Source organism: Antedon bifida, chromosome 6, assembly GCF_963402885.1.
Source record: "Antedon bifida chromosome 6, ecAntBifi1.1, whole genome shotgun sequence".
In the NCBI taxonomy this organism is placed as follows: Eukaryota; Metazoa; Echinodermata; class Crinoidea; order Comatulida; family Antedonidae; genus Antedon; species Antedon bifida.
In genome coordinates this window covers 14050379-14068346 of record NC_136231.1, presented here as the reverse complement: position 1 = coordinate 14068346, position 17968 = coordinate 14050379, and the positions used below count along the sequence as shown (strand labels likewise).

Sequence of the window (17968 nt, the reverse complement as noted above, 5' to 3'; positions counted from 1 at the left end):
CGTATTTATTATATGCATAATACTAGGCCTACTGAAAAATATATTATTTTTTAAATATCAAAAAAGCAATAATTTTTACTATTTTAATATATATTTATCTATATTTAAAGGTATTTACATCGTTAAATTAATTTTGGCCAAATTGCGTTTGAGGTCAGGCCAGAGATATAATATAATAGATGTGGAAAATAAAAATAGTGCCGAGCGAGGGGGAAAAAGATGTTTAATTTAACATATTAAGAATGGCTTCAATATCATCCAGAAATACCCAAGAATGCAGCGAAAAAAAATCAAAATCTAATGTAGGTATAACTTAATATATGAGTGCCGATTGTCTGCGTTTTGTTGATGATATGACTTGAGGTGGACATATTATTATTTACTCCCTCAGCTCTAGCCAGGCCAGGCACTGTTTATTATAGTTAGAGATTAGCAGACGGCCAGACACGCAGTTTGTGGGAGTGATTCGGGCGGAGACACGCCTGATGCAGGGTGACGAGGGCTTGTGTGCTGTTGAAGTTTTGTGGCAGTGCGCCCTCATTTTGATATTTTTGACAAAAATCTCCCCACCACCACACATGACACACACGGACACACCATTACTACTATGTTGGACTGACAGACACAGTCATGATGTTGTGTGCGTTTATAAAAGGGGAAACACCAAGATGCGCTGAATTTTCTTGCCATTGGTTGGTGGATCAGTTAAATTTTTACCCTCCAAAAAACATTTTTAAATAAAATAAATTTAAGAATCATGAAAATAACGTTGAATTACAGATTAACAAACAAAAGAGTTTACCGTATCGGAAGTATATTATTATCGCGGCCTTTCCCCTGTCGTTCGCAACACATTGTTGTGTACTGCCATGCCAGATCTACAAATACCATGCCGGGCCGCAAAAAACAGTGTTTAGTCTCGGCAACCAGTCAACCGTATCGAATGATCGCGTCGTTGAAGTTTTAATTAATTACACCTATCCTTGGAACAGAATGATTTTCGTAAATCACGGTTTGGCTCAGTGAGTAAAACGCTGTGGCCATTGATATCAATGCTTAGTATATTCAAGTTCGAATCCACGATATGTGTGAATAATAACTATCACAAAAAAGATACCAAACCTCACACAAAAAAATTGCAGTATAAAAAACCATTGAAATAAAAAAAAAAAATGTAAATGAACAAAAATATCAGATATTAACGAAAAATACACCCAAAATTGAACGTGTTCGAGCGCATCATCTAATTTCGACAAACACCATGTGTACTTTTTGTGTTGATTTCAAAGTCTGTAAGCAGATGAAGTTTTATTATTCCAATACTTCACATCTTAATTCTATTTATAACTTACCAATTCATATTTTATCATTAAAATATTTTAATCTGCCGACTGATTGACATGTCCCCCTCTCATGCACATTGTCACTTTCTGAGGCGCACCCTAGATTAATATTCACACAGCACAAAGTCCCATATCCAGTATTGCTTTCATTTTGTAGCTTACGCTGTACAGATATTTCAAAGTAAAGAAATACTTTGTGTATTAACAAAATCAATGGCCCTAAATAGTTCCGAATTATATTCTTGACACTTTGTTTTTTTTTAAAAATAATTTGTCAGGGGCCGGGAAGAGTGCGCTTTTATTATACTTAGTTATCCCATGCGAATTATTATTAAGGCAGACAAGAACGGATTACTGCTAGACAACTTAACTATAAAAGTAGCCTGAGTAGCACTAACATTTAATTTTGTTTAGCCATAGTTAACAGTAGAAATTTAATATTTTTTTACATGGATATACCCAGTGGGTCATACACTACATGATTCAATCACTTTTATGTTGGTTTGGTGGGGTTTGCTATGTTTTTTTGGAGGTTTGCAAGGTTTAGCAATACCCCCAAATGGTTTGATTGTTGAACATGAAAACAATTCGTGTTTCCGCAGCAATGTGTTTTTCATTCGATTTATGTCCACTTTTTTATTTTAATATATGAATCAAATAATTAATACACCACGAAAAACACCCAAAAAAAAATTAGTTTGGCATTTGATATTCGTGTTTGCGTGCATCATCTAATCCACACAGCAGAATTTTTCTTTAGTGTCTTTTATTTTCATAAAGTCTGGGCAAAGTAAAGTCTAAAGTTCCATATCCAGTATTGCTTTCATTTTTTAGCTTACATACATTTCAAAGTGAAGGGATAGTGTATAAATAGTGTAAATAGTTCCGAATTTGTTTCTTGATACAATTTGTTTTTATCTTAATAATTTCTCAAAGTACTTTTATCAGAGTGCACTTTTATTATACTTGCCCATGCAAAGTATATAACCACATATTATGGCAGAAAAAGACCGTGTGCAGCACGGGTTAGTGCTAGTTTAATACACAGTTTTCAAATTGCAACACTTATGACACTGAAAAAGATGCTAGGCCTACACTGTATATATTTACTTTCTATTATTGAACAGGTAAAAATATATAAAAATTTAAAACTTAAAAATTAATGTTACATTCCATAATGAACATTTGAAATAGATAGGGCCTACTTTTAAAAAAATGTTAGTATTTAAATTATTGTTCTAAAGTATACAATAATTTATACTTTTGAATATATTATTTTTTTCTTTTATTTAGGTGTTGGAGTGCAGAGTATGTGATGATGTGTTTACTCTCCAAGGAAAGAAAATACCTCGTCTACTTCACTGTGGCCATACACTTTGCCATGAATGTTTAACACGGCTTCCTGTTTATGGTGGCGCTCTCCTTTGTCCATTTGATCGTCAGGCAACTCAACTAACAGACTCAGGTGTTGCTGGCCTCAAGAAAAACTTTGCACTCATTGATCTTATTGAAAGGTTGCACATATCAAAAGAGCAGTTTAATATCTTGAGAGATAATATAACAACAACTGCTACAGATAAGGTACATGTTCAATTCAATTCTTGTTTATTAAAAATATAAGTGGCATTGCAGAATCATCTGAATTGCACCAAATTTACATTATAACAAAAAAGGTATTACAACAAAATATAAAATTCCGTTTTAAAGTTCATTCAAATATGAAATTAACAAATATAAATCTAAAAATAACAAATTTACATACAGTACAAAACAAACTACTACTACTGTACTACATTTAGAATGTATTGATAGTATTAATGAAACATTTACTTTTGGAACAATACACATGATGATTAACAAAATATATAACAATACAATAGCCAGTAATAAAGCTCATAATTTGAGAAAGGCTAAAATATCTATTTTTTTACCATGTGGTATGCAATTGTAAATGATATCAGTAAAATAATTTAAATCTTCAAAGAATTCCATTTAGCTTCTAATTTATAAAAGATAAAAAATGTTATTACTGTACTGTAAGTACTGTACTTCGTTTTGTATAGCTCTTTCAAAAAAGAAATGTTATCTTTTTTTTAAATAATTTAATAATTCTCCAAAAACTGGACACCCAAAACAGCTGAATTTGTTGAAAAACTGGTTTTCAGAATACATACTTAAAGTTAAATTTGGGACCCTTTGGAATGTATACATTAACAATCTGGTTGTTAGGATAGTTTCTGGTAATTGACTATTAACACTGGTACAGTTAATAATACAATTATTCCTACAGGCATGTATACAGTTACTAATACATCATCATCATCATCATCATCATCATCATCATCATCATCATCATCCATTACGCTATTCGTCTTGGGTAGACATTGCGTACGCTAATTGTTTCCATGACTCTCTTTCGGTGGTCTGATGGTCTGTCATTAATTTTGCGATCGATGTATTTGCTTTTTTGAGTTCTTTATTTATGTTTCCTATCCAGGTAGTTTTTGGTTTGCCCACTGGTCTTTTAACTTTTCGAATGGATTCTGTCAACGCTAATTTGGCTGGAGTGTCCATCGGAAGCCTTAGCATATGTCCGGTCCATTTGTATTTTCTTTTCCTTATTATGTTTGACCATTTTAGTTCTTTCGTTCTGCTATATAGTTCTATATTTCTGATTGTGTACGGCCACTTAATTTTTATAATTTTTCTTAATAATTTCCTATGGAAACAGTCAATTTCGTCCTCTTGTTTTTTGGTTATTGTATACATTGAATAGTCTCATTCTTACTTCTAGTGATAAGTTTTTGCGTGTTAGAATTTCTTTGTAGTTGTTGAAGGCTGATATTGCGAGTTGTTTTCGGCGTTTCATATCGTTATCTGTGTCAATTAACGATCCTAGATATTTACATTTTTTCCATGATTCATCTCCTTTTCGTTTGATTATATATTCTTCTGTTTTAGTGTTGTTTATGATTAGATTTCTGCTTTCTAGTTTACTAATACATTCATTACTATTTGATCCTACAGACCTGTATACCATGTGATGAGAATGAAGACCACAAAGCAGTCATCTATTGTACAGTATGCAGTACAAATTTATGTGCACCATGTGCTCTGAACACGCACTCTACACGTACACTTGCCAAACACAAACGTATTCCTCTATCCGAGAAGCCACGTGAACGTCCAGCGTGTAACATACATGCACCACATCTTGTTGAGTTCTCTTGCATTGAACCAGAATGTCAATCCAATCCATTGATGTGCTCTGTTTGTAAAGATCATGGCATGCATAAATCACACATGGTAAATTTATATTTACTTTTCACTATAAAATTGCAAATGTTGATTTAAGTATTAAGTGTCATAGAGTAGTCTTGGTGGTTGACACACTTGGTTCTTGGATCAAATCCTCTCATAGTTCCAGGATATTTCTTATGCCCAATATAGCTCCTGTACCTAAAGTAAACCTCAAGTGAGACCTGTGGCCGTATTCAACAATCACACTTTGAGATATTTTCCTTAAATATTAAGTATTTCACTTAACTTAATGTTAAGTGTATTCACTTAGATAGGAGATTTTTTTAAATTGTGTTTCCCTTAGCCTAAGTGTGATTGGTGAATACGGCCACAGGTCTACAGTAGAAATGGGATTTCCATGCTGTAATTAGAGAGTCATGTATGCTGTTCAATGGTGGTAACAACATTACAAACACCATATTATTTAGTTAAAAGAATACTATGTTGTGCCACATCAATAGAATATTATTGCATACTAAAATTGAATTGAGTGAAGCTATAATATTTTGTTTTAATCTATGTTATTTAAATTCAGTACTCGCCATTAGGTCAAGAAGCTAGTCAAACGAGGACAACCATCTCGGAGACAGTATCGCATATCAGACCTTTTATCGATGAGATTTCAGAGCTAATGCAACGGTTGAACACAACAATTGAGGAAATAGAAGGCGGTACACGTTTAGTAGAAGATCTTGACGGAATTGCTGAACCAAGACATGTTAGCAACTTTTAAATGTCAATTTGAGTTTTCATTTTTTAATCAACATCAACAGCTTTTTGTTTTTGTATTTAAATGATTCTGAATTAGAGAACCAAACTCAAATAATAAGTAGTAATTTTCAGTATTATTGTTTTATTGGTTTTAGATATTTAAGAGGTACTTGTACAAATGAATAATTACAAATATTACTCAAATTAACTGAAAATCAACCTTTTTGATGATTATTTTGACGATTTTTATCCAAATTTGCCAATTCAAAGCTGAGGCAGAACCATATTTATAAGTAAGTATACGCTACAGTGCAATATTTAGTTTGATCATTTCATTTATTTAAATTTTGAAACAGTTTCCAGGAACTGCAGAGATTGTTCGCTCTCGCGTACGTCAACATTTCCAAGAGCTTCACGAAACACTACAACGACAAGAAGAAGTAGCTAAGAGTGTGATTGACTCGCACTTACGTGAACGATTGTATGTTCTTCGACATCAGCAGGAAGCCTTCGCAAGTATGATATCAAATGTGTCCGTCATATGCATGCAGTGTGACCGAGTATTGCAATATGTAAGTATACAGTCAACTACTGTATCCCAGCACAGGGCATTATAATAAGCCACCTTTGGGACCAGTGCTCAATACTACAGTGGTTATTTCTTGATTTCATGGTCTTGTTTCTTGTCTTATCAAGGCAATAAAACAATAGTATGCTGAGCTCCGGAGATCAAAGGGTTTTATCTGTGGCTGCAACACGATTAGTTTAACAGACACTGCGCGCCACAGAGAATATGTACATGTTACAGTACTATTGGTATTTGTCGCAGCCAGACATAAGATCAAAGGACTGTTACAAGTTCCTATCTTGGCAAGGTGAACTCAGTGTCCTGTTGTTAGATTGCCTTGGTCTTATCAATATATATCATTCCTATGATGTAAAGTACAGTACAGTTGATATGACATTTGATATGACACATTTTGTTTATTACAATGAAATCTATTTAACTACTAAATGTAAAATTATTACACTATTTTATTGGGTGTGTGATAAAGTTCAAATTTAATGATTAATTAATTTTATTCATGTATTCATTCAAATCAAATATTCTTAAAAAGATAAAGAGATAAGATGTGCCCTAAAATTATGAGAAATAAAATTTAAACTAGATTTGAACTCGTCACTTTGACGAGTTAGTTATCCTATCCGCACAACAACAACGCCACGTGCACATACGCTAGAAAATGCAAACAGAAAAAGATCAAAGCACTTATGACCTGATAATAATATGTTGGTGCTAAATTTTTTCTATTTTGTGCCTTATATTTATATACAGTATAATACTGTATATAACTACATACAGTGTAGCATAGTTGAAATTACTGGACCCAACTTTTATTCAAATTTTTAACATGACAACGTCACCAAAATTAAACATGAAGATAGCAGTTTCAGAAGATAATTGTTTTAGCAACAACATATTAAAATGTTTCAAGTAGAAATTCTGATACATAGAATCGAGATGTGCGCTCTTATAAATGTGATGAACTATGACGCAAAAGATGGAAATCCAACTTGTTTTCATTTAACTGGCCATATGATGACGTCACAACATCCGATTTGCAAAATGTTTTATGAATTCGTATCTACAATTCAACAGCTTCCAGAAAACGTTATAATCCTGAGTATCACTTTTTATTCTGACAAACTATAACTATTACATTTACTGTAAAGATGAGATTCCATATTCCATACGTTGGAATGTTGCGCACAGAAAAATTATGCCATTATGACCTATTTTGTGTTATTATATACAGTATATACTGTATACATTCTACATACAGTGTACAATGCTTGAAATTACGAGTCCTGCCTTTAATTATAATTATAACATGATGATATCAAAATAAAACACCAAGTTGGAAATTTCAGAAGAACAACATATTAACGTATCAATCTATGATTGATCATAAAAATTCATAAAATTGCGCGTAAGTCATGTTGCGCAACTCTGACGTCATTCAAAAATAGGAGGTTCACAACTTCACTTAACTGTTCATATGTTGACAAAGTTATGAAATATATGTTTACACGTTTTAGAGATATGCGAGACACAAAAATGAAATGAAAGAAGGAATAATACAGAAAAAAAATGATTTCATATAATTACAAGGAATTATAAAGAAAAATTTATTAGAAATTAATTTTGCGCATTTTGAAATTTCAAATATGCGTACTCGCATATTTTTTTGTGTAGCACGCTATTTTTATCATGTCAAAATTTGCTCTATATTATGAAATACACTTTTGTAAAGTTTCATTGAAAAATGAATTTTTGTTTAGAATTTATGATTAACCATAAGGAGAACTGGGCGACTCTAATGTCTATCTACACTTCAAAGCCAATCTTTTTACCAAGTTATACAAAGTTATGTTCACAAGCAATAGGGGCTATGCGCACAAAAATCGTGGAAAGAAAGTAGAATAAAGATGAAAAAAAAAGATCCTGACAATCACAAGAGTTGTCCGCAACAAAAGATGATCTCATATAGTCACAAGGAGTTATCCGCCAAGGTGCGGATAAATAATAAAATACTATTTTCCATCAAACTACATTAATTGCCATGATTTTTTACTGTTCTAGGACAATGCTAGAGTGCTGTTAGCAAAGATAGAAATTAATAAACTTCTGGAGTCTTTGCGAGTTCACCAGCAACAGTTCAATGAACTTTCACAAAACATTCAACTCAGTGCAGGGATTCCAATTACTTTTACAAAGGTATGATAAAATGTTCTTAAATATAAATCAATTTCTAGGAAATGTAATTTTTGTTCATACGCATGATTCATCCAACATATGTGGGCATCTTGCCAATTACAGGATGTATAAACTATTTCATAATTTATCCTGCTTATAAACTAAGTCTCATTTGAGGCTTAGGGAGTGGAGTTGAAAGAGTCATGAGTTACAACCCTGGCACTAGGTCAGGATTGAACCCTAGACCCTGAGATTGGAGGATTAACACGTTAACTACATTAAGAGAGGATAGTCTAGACTAATATTTTTATTTGATTAAACTTGAGTTTGTTTTTTTAATTGGAGTATATTAAGTTATTAAGTTTAAAAAAAGCTATTTGAGTTCTACCAATTGACAGCTTGCGGGTAATATTTCAAATCACAATTTTCAAAATGGTTTTCTCTTTAACTTGCTTGCATTTTGTAGGATAATCGTGTCCACATTGGGCCTAAGATGGAGATGAGAGTCGTGGTGCTAGGTCTTGACAATGCTGGAAAAACAAGTATTTTATTTAAACTGAAACAAAATGAATTTATTCAGACAATACCAACTATAGGTAAACATACAGACTAAAAATATAATTTCAAGTAAAGTTATGATAATTTATAATTATAGTCATCTGTTTTTTTTGTTCCAAGTTTAATTGATTTTAATACTTTCATTTTTTTTTGTAGGTTTCAATGTTGAAACAGTAGAATATCGTAACTTAAATTTTACAATTTGGGATGTGGGCGGAGATCCAAAACTGAGACCATTATGGAAACATTATTATCTCAACACTCAAGGTATGTATACAGTTATATGTTCAGCACAATATTATAACCGCTATCAACCTTAATTCACAACAATTCTCAGTGATTTATGACACTATGTATAGACTCAAAGACTGTTTAGGATTAGGAATTTTCATCTTATACCCCTTTCACATCAACTAGCAACACTCCGGAGTTTTCACACACCGAGATGTCAACTCCAGAGTTGTGGTTGATGTTGAAATAGCTGAATGTTCTCCGCTGTGAAAGGTACCTTATATGAGTATTGCATTATACTTCTTTGTCAATATTATGCTTACTGTTTTATGGCATTTTTATGAGTTTATTTTTTCTTTTACAGCTGTACTATTTGTAGTTGACAGCTGTGATTCTGATAGATTAGAAGAGGCTTATGATGAGTTGGCGTCACTGATGTCTGAGAAACAGCTTAGAGATGCCGTGGTACTTGTGTTTGCCAACAAACAGGTATAAAAACATGCAAACTATCAGAAACCAAATGTAATTTACAATGATCTCAATATAAATGTTTGTGGGAGAATATTTGTCAGTTCTATTAGTAAGCAGGTCATGCTTTCAATGAATTAAATTATTCATCCATTTAACAAATACAACACATTAATTTCCTCCATATATAATGAATACAAAACATTCATGAGTTGTTTTACTTACAACTGTTCTAAATAAATGTTTATTCAGCTATTTCATCTTAAGTTGTTTGTCAAAAGCTAAGCCAATTGGTGCTCAGATGTCAGGTTGTCTTTCCCATTGAGCAGTATTCATGCATTCGCAGGAGCACGTAAATGTCAACTTTAACAGATGACGTCAACATTCTACTCAGTTGCATAACAACGTAGTTCAGTTGCGTATTTTGCTTGATGGAAAGTGTAGAATGTAGCGCAAAATATGCCGTTTGCATGAAAACAAAACATGGAATGCCTTAATTGGACCTAGAGACTAGGCCTAGCTAGGCATATTGGGTGATAAGTAGCTTATTGCAATGAAGAAAAAAAAATTCTTACCTTAAATTTACCATTTACTTCTACAGAAATTAATGATTCCTCAATGTTGCAATACTTTTTCAGTTAACGTTTTTCTTTCTTTTCACCTAACTAAAGTTTTTCGTAATACTTACACATGCGAAAATCGTTTTGTTTACAAAGAGGACAGAGCTTGCGTAGTACATGCTGTTATATAGCGTTAAAATTAACATTTACGTGCTCCTGCGAAAGCATCCTAATAAACATCACATGATACAAATTCTAATCAAGTTAATAAAAAATTATTTTTTCTGTAACTTCTTGTTCTTTAAGGATGTTGACGGTGCTGTAGGTATAGATGTAATTTCGGAACGACTGTCCTTACACAAGTTATGTTTTGGACGTAATTGGTTTATCCAGCCTTGTGATGCCCAAAGTGGTACAGGCCTCAAAGAAGGGCTAGAGTGGCTATCAAGACAACTGGTTGCTGCTGGTGTTTTAGATATAGCCTAATAAGTCAAAAGTGTGTGATACTTTAATTAGAGTTTAAGCAGTTAATTCATTTTTTTTATTAACTCGGTGAGTTTAAAATCCATGTTTTACTGAAATTCTTGGCTAGAGGAAAGTAGGTGTTGTGTATCAATTGTTAGCCAAGCTGAAAGCCAGTATGAATATGTAGATTAAAAAGATGAGCTTTTACAAAATGAATATACTTGTGTGTACTAAATGTTTGAAAGTACATTGTAAAGCTCGGTCTACACTATCAAATTAGTTTCGACAAAAAAGTGCGATGTGCCCAAATATGGTAGTGATATGATATCATTGTGTCCATATATGGGCACATCACATTTTTTTGTCACATAAAGTTTGTGTATAAAGCACTGATTTCTAAGTTTTGTGACAAATTCTTAAAAAGTTCATGACATGAACATACAACAGTATATAAATAATGTATGGTACAAATAATAGCATGAGGTGCCAAATGCCATTATTTGTACCATTACACGAATATAAAACATTCATTATTTGTTTTATATAACATCTAAATAGATTCCTATAAAATTATATTAAATGTTATATTTATATGGATTTTATAAACACACCTAGTTTAGTGTTAATTATGTCAACAAACGACCAAACAATCGTATGCCTAGCAAGGCTAAAACGCCTAGACTATAGGCTTAGCCTAATACTAACAGGCCTAGGCTAGGCCTAGTACTAGCTTGGCTGAAAGGCAAAACTTGGACACTCATCTAGGCTAATTATGTTTTTTCCAACGATTCCACGTCTTGTAGAGGTGTTCCCATTAATTAATCAAAATCCTAAAAATGATCTAAAACTAATTTAAATGCCTTTTTGATCTAAATTAGTACATATATCTCTCCAGAAATGTACTTCCATCGCAAAAAAAACAGTCATAACATTCAAATCGCGGTGAAAGTACAAAATAGGTGGTGCTGTTGTATTTCAAAAGTAGTATAAAACAAATATTTTCCAAAGGCGAACAGATTTTTTTTTTCGTACATGAAAAAAAGTACTATTAAACGATCGTTTAATAGTGCGTACTATTGCATGCCATGTGACCTACATTCGTCCAATCAAATGACAGAAATTTATTTAGGTGTTATATAATACGGCATAGTTTCTGTAAAGCAAAGCCCATACTTCTTCATAATTCTGTATTTAATCATTACATGCCCACTGTATATAGACTATTTTCCAGTTAAAGCTTATGAAAAACTTGTTGCTGTTGCTTAGTCAAACTAATTATTACCTGTTGGCTTTGTTTGTTCAAGATAGGTACTTGTAGTTATTTACCTGTATATCTCTGAGGATCTTTAGGTACAAGGTGTTTTGTATTCCTGTACAAGATGATTATCATGGCCTTGGAAGAGGATTTGAACATTTTTATAATGCTTGGTTCCCACTTTGACGTAACAACGTAGGCACAGCACAAGTTAGTTGACCAATCACAAGCAATATTTTGGATGACAGATCGCGTCGTATTGGTCAAATTACTTTCGGTGTCACTTACGTCATTGTGTTACGTCTTGGTGGTAACCAAGCCTAATATAAAGTTCTAAAAATGTATGGAAAATACTTGTTTGTTGATAAACAAAATCAACATTAATTTTGTGCATGCACAAAAATTGAGGAAAAATTAGGATAATTTTTATAATATAGTAAAATCAAATCATAAGAATATACCGAATTATTTCATTTTATAAAGCAGCTGATTTATTTAGTTACTTTACTAGTTTGTTAAAAACATGAACATATAAATGCATGCAAATCTGTCATTTCATTGTACTGATTCAAGGCATCCAAAAAAAAAATCCATTCCTCCACTATTTCAAAATCCTGGATCCTCCTCCACTGAACGTTACAACATTTACATACACCCCATAATGAACATTTTATTGCAATGACCGGAATTAAGTGTAAGCAAATGTTTCTATGGCCTAGCTATTGTACAGTATTTTTAATCTATGTTGTGATTTTCTGTTGATTCCACATTGATATTTTCAGAGAAATCATTTTTTCAGTTTTATAAATTATCTATTTATATTTTATTCTGTTTTAATGTTTAAAACAAAGAACCAACCAAAAGGTCAAAAATATGTATAAAGTGTTTGCTTATATTATTATTTCTTCCATGTAGTTATTTAAATAATCTAATAGAAATATAATGCAATATTTATCATCATTTGAAAATGTAAAAAAAAGTTAAATGACTGTGTTTACAGTTAGAAGTATTCAATAAAAGTCTAGTGGTTACCTAAATCAAACAGTTAATTGTTCGTTCTTAGTTTTGTATGAATTGACTTTAACCAATTTACACAGACGAGCAGTAACGGTAATCAAAATATAGAATCTATATTCCTTCACACATTTACACACAATGCGGAGTGGACGGGCGGTTTCTGCTCAGGATAGATACAGATTCTACATGGGTTGATACGTGATTTTTTGCTTTCCGTTACTGCTCGTCTCTGTAAATTGGCCTTTAGTAGAGTGTACTTTCGATTTAGTATCAACAATGCCATAACCATCTTTAAGAAGGCATAGTATATTTTGACTTCAGATGTGTCTGGCTAGCTGCCAGTTACATAAAGCAAAAAAAACAAAATATATTTATACTTTGTATATTATATATGGAAAGAAGAAAGAAATTAACAGAAAATCAACAATACAACAGTAATTTTGTTCACATAATTTATTCAAATCAATAATATTATTTACAGTTTAAAAACCTACATTGAAAATATTCATAAAATATATTTCAATTTTTGATTCGTACCATAGATGGCCCCAATCTTTCAAAATCCTGGATCTGCTAATACCTATAATAATTAGGTTGGACTTTTGTACAGATTAGCAAAAACAAGAAACATCTAACCCCGTTTATAGCTAGCCACAGTGTATCAACTAATAAAGATATATTGTCACCCTAAACATTTTTTTTCAAATTTGTTGTTGAATATGCCATTTTAATGTCACATAATAGTTATTCACTTTGACCAAAAACTGGATTGAAAAAAAAATTATTTACATGTCTGTCAGACAATGGCTTTTGGTTAGAATTAACTGTTTGTAATTGTAGTTTTGCGTCATGGAGTTGAGTGATTAGATGTTTTGCCCTACTCTGACGTAATTTCTACTTTATACTAAGTACAATTGAGAATACTTGCGAAAAAATTTGCAAGTAGTTCTCGGGTGGGACTCGAACCCACGACCTCCAGATCACTAACCTGGTGTCAGAGTAGGGCAAAACATCTAATTAATTAACTGTTTCTTAAATAATTATTTTTAGGCTATCGCTCTCAACAAATATTTTTTTTGTGATCATTTTTTGTTGGTCATCAAGGTCATCATATTCAAACAATTAAATAAACGTGAGTGGTGTAAAATAAAAACTAACCGTCAACTAAACCGTTTACAATGCCAATACTGTCAACTGTTGACGCTTGTTTAGCGGTTTTGACCGATGCTATGCTGTTTGTACAATCGCTGTGGTGCAGCCTACTGTAGACTAAGCCTAATAAATAGCATGTGCATGTTACGATGCGTTGAGCATCACCGTGACAAGTTCAAATCTAGTTTTTTGGTTTTTGTTAACACTCAGAAGTGAGTAATTTTATTAAAAATGCATCTTTAATTATTAAGCTCTTTGTTTGTTTGTACTTGTGCCTAATTTAATAAAATAAAAATAATGTTATGGAAATTCCTCTACAGTATTTACGAAATCAACATGTATGTGTTTATTAAACAGCAGTCAATTCTACTGTAAACCTCTGATATTCAGCATCTTCTGTTGGCGTTCTCAGATCTCCAATCACATCTTCATTTCTATAACAAAATAACAACATATTGTTTGAAGGTTTGCATGGTGAAATCAAATGTTGATATAAAGTTTGCGGTACACCACATGTATTAGTTCTGAAAAGAACTGTTGAGTTTCTTGACGTTTCGATCAATATGCTTTGATCGTCCTCAGGAGTGAGAATGCAGAAAGTCCAGGAAACTTGGAATATAAGTGGAAATCGTGGGACTGGTGTGAAAGCCAAAAACAATGGCAAGTTCACACAGTGGGAGGGATGGAAACTTGCTATAGAAGAGCATTGTTTCTGATAGGTGTGAAAAGCAAGGTGAGACAAGCTAAAAACAATAGCATTGTCTCAAAGTTGGGTGTGGACTGGCCAGACATAGACCATGTGTGTGTCCAGACTGGGTTGTGAAATGTAAACTGGCCAGAAACTATGGCATGGTTTACTGTCGATGAAGATTCTTGTTGAATAAAGATAGCCAAAAAATAACAACATATTCAAAATGATCCCATCTTACCATACCAGAGAGATATAACATGCACGGCAAGTACTTGCTTGTTGTTACTTGCAAGTAATTTGTTTTATGTAGAGAAAATCAAGTGTTAAGGTTAGCCTCATTCATTCATTTCTTATTTATGTATTTAAGTACATGTGGCCAAGGATTACCAATAGTAAATCAATCACTGTCCTATCAGTAATCCCCCCTGAACAAGTGCTATTTTGTTCAGTTCACCCCCTACTTGTCTCGAATAATGAACTGGGTTCTTTAAAGTGCACATGGACAAACTGTACACTGGACCTACAATTTATAGTCCTTATCCACCACCAGAACTAGGACACAGCCGGCCTCGAACCCATACCGATATTGTTGGCTCTTTAGGTATGGTAACCGGCACACCTGCCTTACCGCTCGGCCATTTGACCGAATTTCAGATAGTACATCCTTTATTATCTTTATAACATAAATTGCATAACTTACACAAGTTCACTATCTCCAAAGCTGACATGTATGTTGGAGACAGGCATAATAAGTCTAACAGCAACTCTCTTCTTTAAGGTTTCCACATTATCTGCACTTTTTAACTTGAAGCTAAGAAAAAAAATGTGAGTAACCTGTATGTATTGTGCCACTAATAGTTAATCACTTTAAAAATAATGTTTTCACTTGTAAAAAGACAAAATAAAATTAAACCCAAATCCCATTGACATCCAGTCAATTTAACTATTTTTTTGCTTTAATTTACAGTTTTTTCCATACAATATATATATATATAAACACAACAGGCAAAGAACGTTAATTCTATACCGCCCGGTGATATACTGAAATTTAATTAACTAATTTCAAACGATAAGATGAGGAAATCTTTGAGAATGAGAAAAAGTCTCCGAGATTCGAATATATAATTTTTTTTTTTTTTGGGGCAAAGTGAATAACTATTTTGCAACATTAAAATTACATATTCAACAAAAACATTTTTTTTTCAGGGGGCAATATATCTTTAACTAAACTACTGAATGCACTCTAATGATTGCTCCAACAAAAAAGAAGGCATTTATTTATTTATTTATAACATAAACACATACATTATTAATTTAAAAGTAATACAAATCAATATAAAGAGTTACCACACCTCATTTTGTTTGCATCAACTTTACTCTCCATCACGTCTTCAGTTTCATCATCTGAATCCGAGAGCTCATTGTCTAGTCAATGAAAGTAAAAATTACACATTATTTGTGAAAACAGAGATAAAAGTAAAACAAAACATATATATGGGTATATAAATAAAAATTAACTGGTCGGAACTAATTTGGAACTTCCTCCACTCAAACGGGCATATTTCCGAATCATTCGCCACATTCAAACAACTCTCAAATTCTTGGGAGCTTCCCAAGTTCCTTGTTGTTTCAAACAACCTGTCAATGCCTATTACCGTGTTTGGCTGGCAGTAAAGTGTTGGCCAATTGATTACCTTGTGGTACAAATGATAGATTGTAATACATATGATTTGATTTCCTGTATGAGCTAGGCCAAATGTAGCCCTTTCCCTTTGGTTTGTACTGGGCCTTGGCTAACAATCTTCCATCAGTTGATTTCATGCCGATTCCATAACAGTAGTATAGCTTTTTGTCTTTTGCCTTAAGTGGAGCTTTGTTAATGTATTTAAACTTAAATTTGTCTTCATTTTTTACACTTGCAGCTGAAATAATGAAAACAAGCATTTAGGATTGTACGTTAAATCCAACTAATACTTATCACAGTTTTATAGATATTGAGAGAATTAATTTAATACATAATATTAAATTTTAACAAACATTAATTTTGCCAGAGACATTCACATATTAACAATTATTTACTCTTGAAGCTTTTTTCTTTGTTTTAAATTTCCTGCTTTATAAGCAACCATTTCTGCTTTGTACCCCATAGCTTTTGGAGGTGTGCCTTTATAACTATGCCTTTTGTTTGTTAACATCTTTGATTGGCTGATTTGTTTTATTATGTAATTTTGTGACTTATATATGTTATCCTTTGTTACAATTCTCTTCACCTGATGATGGGCTATGCCCGAAACATGTTGTAAAAATAAATCTATATTGAGGCAGTTTTAACCTATTTGATCTTGATTTTTTTCTATATCCTGCCTATGCAGCTCTTTGATTTATATATATATATAATTTAATACATATATATATTTATAAATTAATTCATATTCAGTATATCAATGTTTAAAATTTCTTCTAATGCCTGTATATATTTTTTAATAAAATGCATGTAAAGCTCTGTCTACACTATCAAACACATGTTTTTGTCACATAAACTTTGATAATGTACACAGAGCTTTATAGCCATTATCTAAAACTGTTTCATGACGTACATTATTTTAAGTCAACCTAAATGTAAACTGTTGTCAGATTTCTGAGTAACTTTTATTTATTACATACTGTTTATTCTATTGATATGAAGTCCTAAATAAAGAGAAATGAATGAAATATGTAAAAATAGATATTTATATTCACCTTCACTGTAATCATCAAGGCGGGCATGGTAAAAGTAACCTTTCTTATTTTGTGGATCACTAATTATGACTCTATTTCTGTTATTTTCTTCTCCTTGTCGATATCGGACGGTACCATGGCCCAAATCTAGCAATGCTGGAGCATCAATAACCATTGGCTGAAACAAAATAAAATATGAAATGATTTAATAATACTCGCACACAAAAGTCACAACATGTACTAAAAACTATTCTAATTCTGGTTCATACAATATTAATATCTAAAACGGAAAGTTGGATCAATCCGGAATGTTTGCACATAAATCTTCACATCACAATAATAGTCCTTATTAATTTTTATTAAGCAAGGCCTAGACTTGTAGTGGCGAAGGTAGTACGCTTACTATATAGGCGTAAGTACGTACTTAGAATGTAAAAGGCATAACGTAGTAAAAATAAAATAGGGGCCTAACCGTTTCTCCCTTTTTAGCTTGTTTTTCAACAAAATCCACACGTGGACTGAGTGGCATTCCTATAACTGGTCCTTTAGTTGCAGCTGAACCCATCTTTTTAAACGTATTTATAAATTACAAAAAAGGAACATCTTAAAAATGTTACGTCCTAAAATCTGTCCGTCAGATCCAAAATAAATGTATTGTTTACCATCTCCATGACGTAAGACATTGGAAATAGAGAGGGCGCGAGATTAAAATTTCCCTAAAACTAAGGCTAGGTCTCTTCC

At 32.4% G+C, this 17968-nt stretch overlaps 2 protein-coding genes across 2 annotated transcripts; one reads left to right on the top strand and one right to left on the bottom strand.

Annotated features, from left to right (window-relative positions):
- Positions 1 to 177: 177 nt before the first annotated feature.
- LOC144845441 (E3 ubiquitin-protein ligase TRIM23-like) lies at positions 178 to 12691 on the top strand. Its single transcript, XM_078702785.1, has 10 exons — positions 178 to 302; positions 2637 to 2924; positions 4371 to 4649; positions 5179 to 5361; positions 5711 to 5926; positions 7999 to 8133; positions 8579 to 8708; positions 8827 to 8937; positions 9266 to 9390; positions 10236 to 12691. Exons 1-10 carry the CDS (start codon positions 243 to 245, stop codon positions 10413 to 10415), a joined length of 1707 nt encoding a protein of 568 aa, XP_078558911.1. The 5' UTR covers positions 178 to 242; the 3' UTR covers positions 10416 to 12691.
- A 396-nt stretch (positions 12692 to 13087) lies between these two features.
- Positions 13088 to 17890, bottom strand: LOC144844683 (uncharacterized). The gene is made up of 6 exons (XM_078701707.1): positions 17700 to 17890; positions 17249 to 17405; positions 16204 to 16431; positions 15862 to 15934; positions 15210 to 15320; positions 13088 to 14252 (listed from the first exon to the last, which is right to left on the bottom strand). Exons 1-6 carry the CDS (start codon positions 17790 to 17792, stop codon positions 14168 to 14170), a joined length of 747 nt encoding a protein of 248 aa, XP_078557833.1. The 5' UTR covers positions 17793 to 17890; the 3' UTR covers positions 13088 to 14167.
- Between the last annotated feature and the right edge of the window lie 78 nt (positions 17891 to 17968).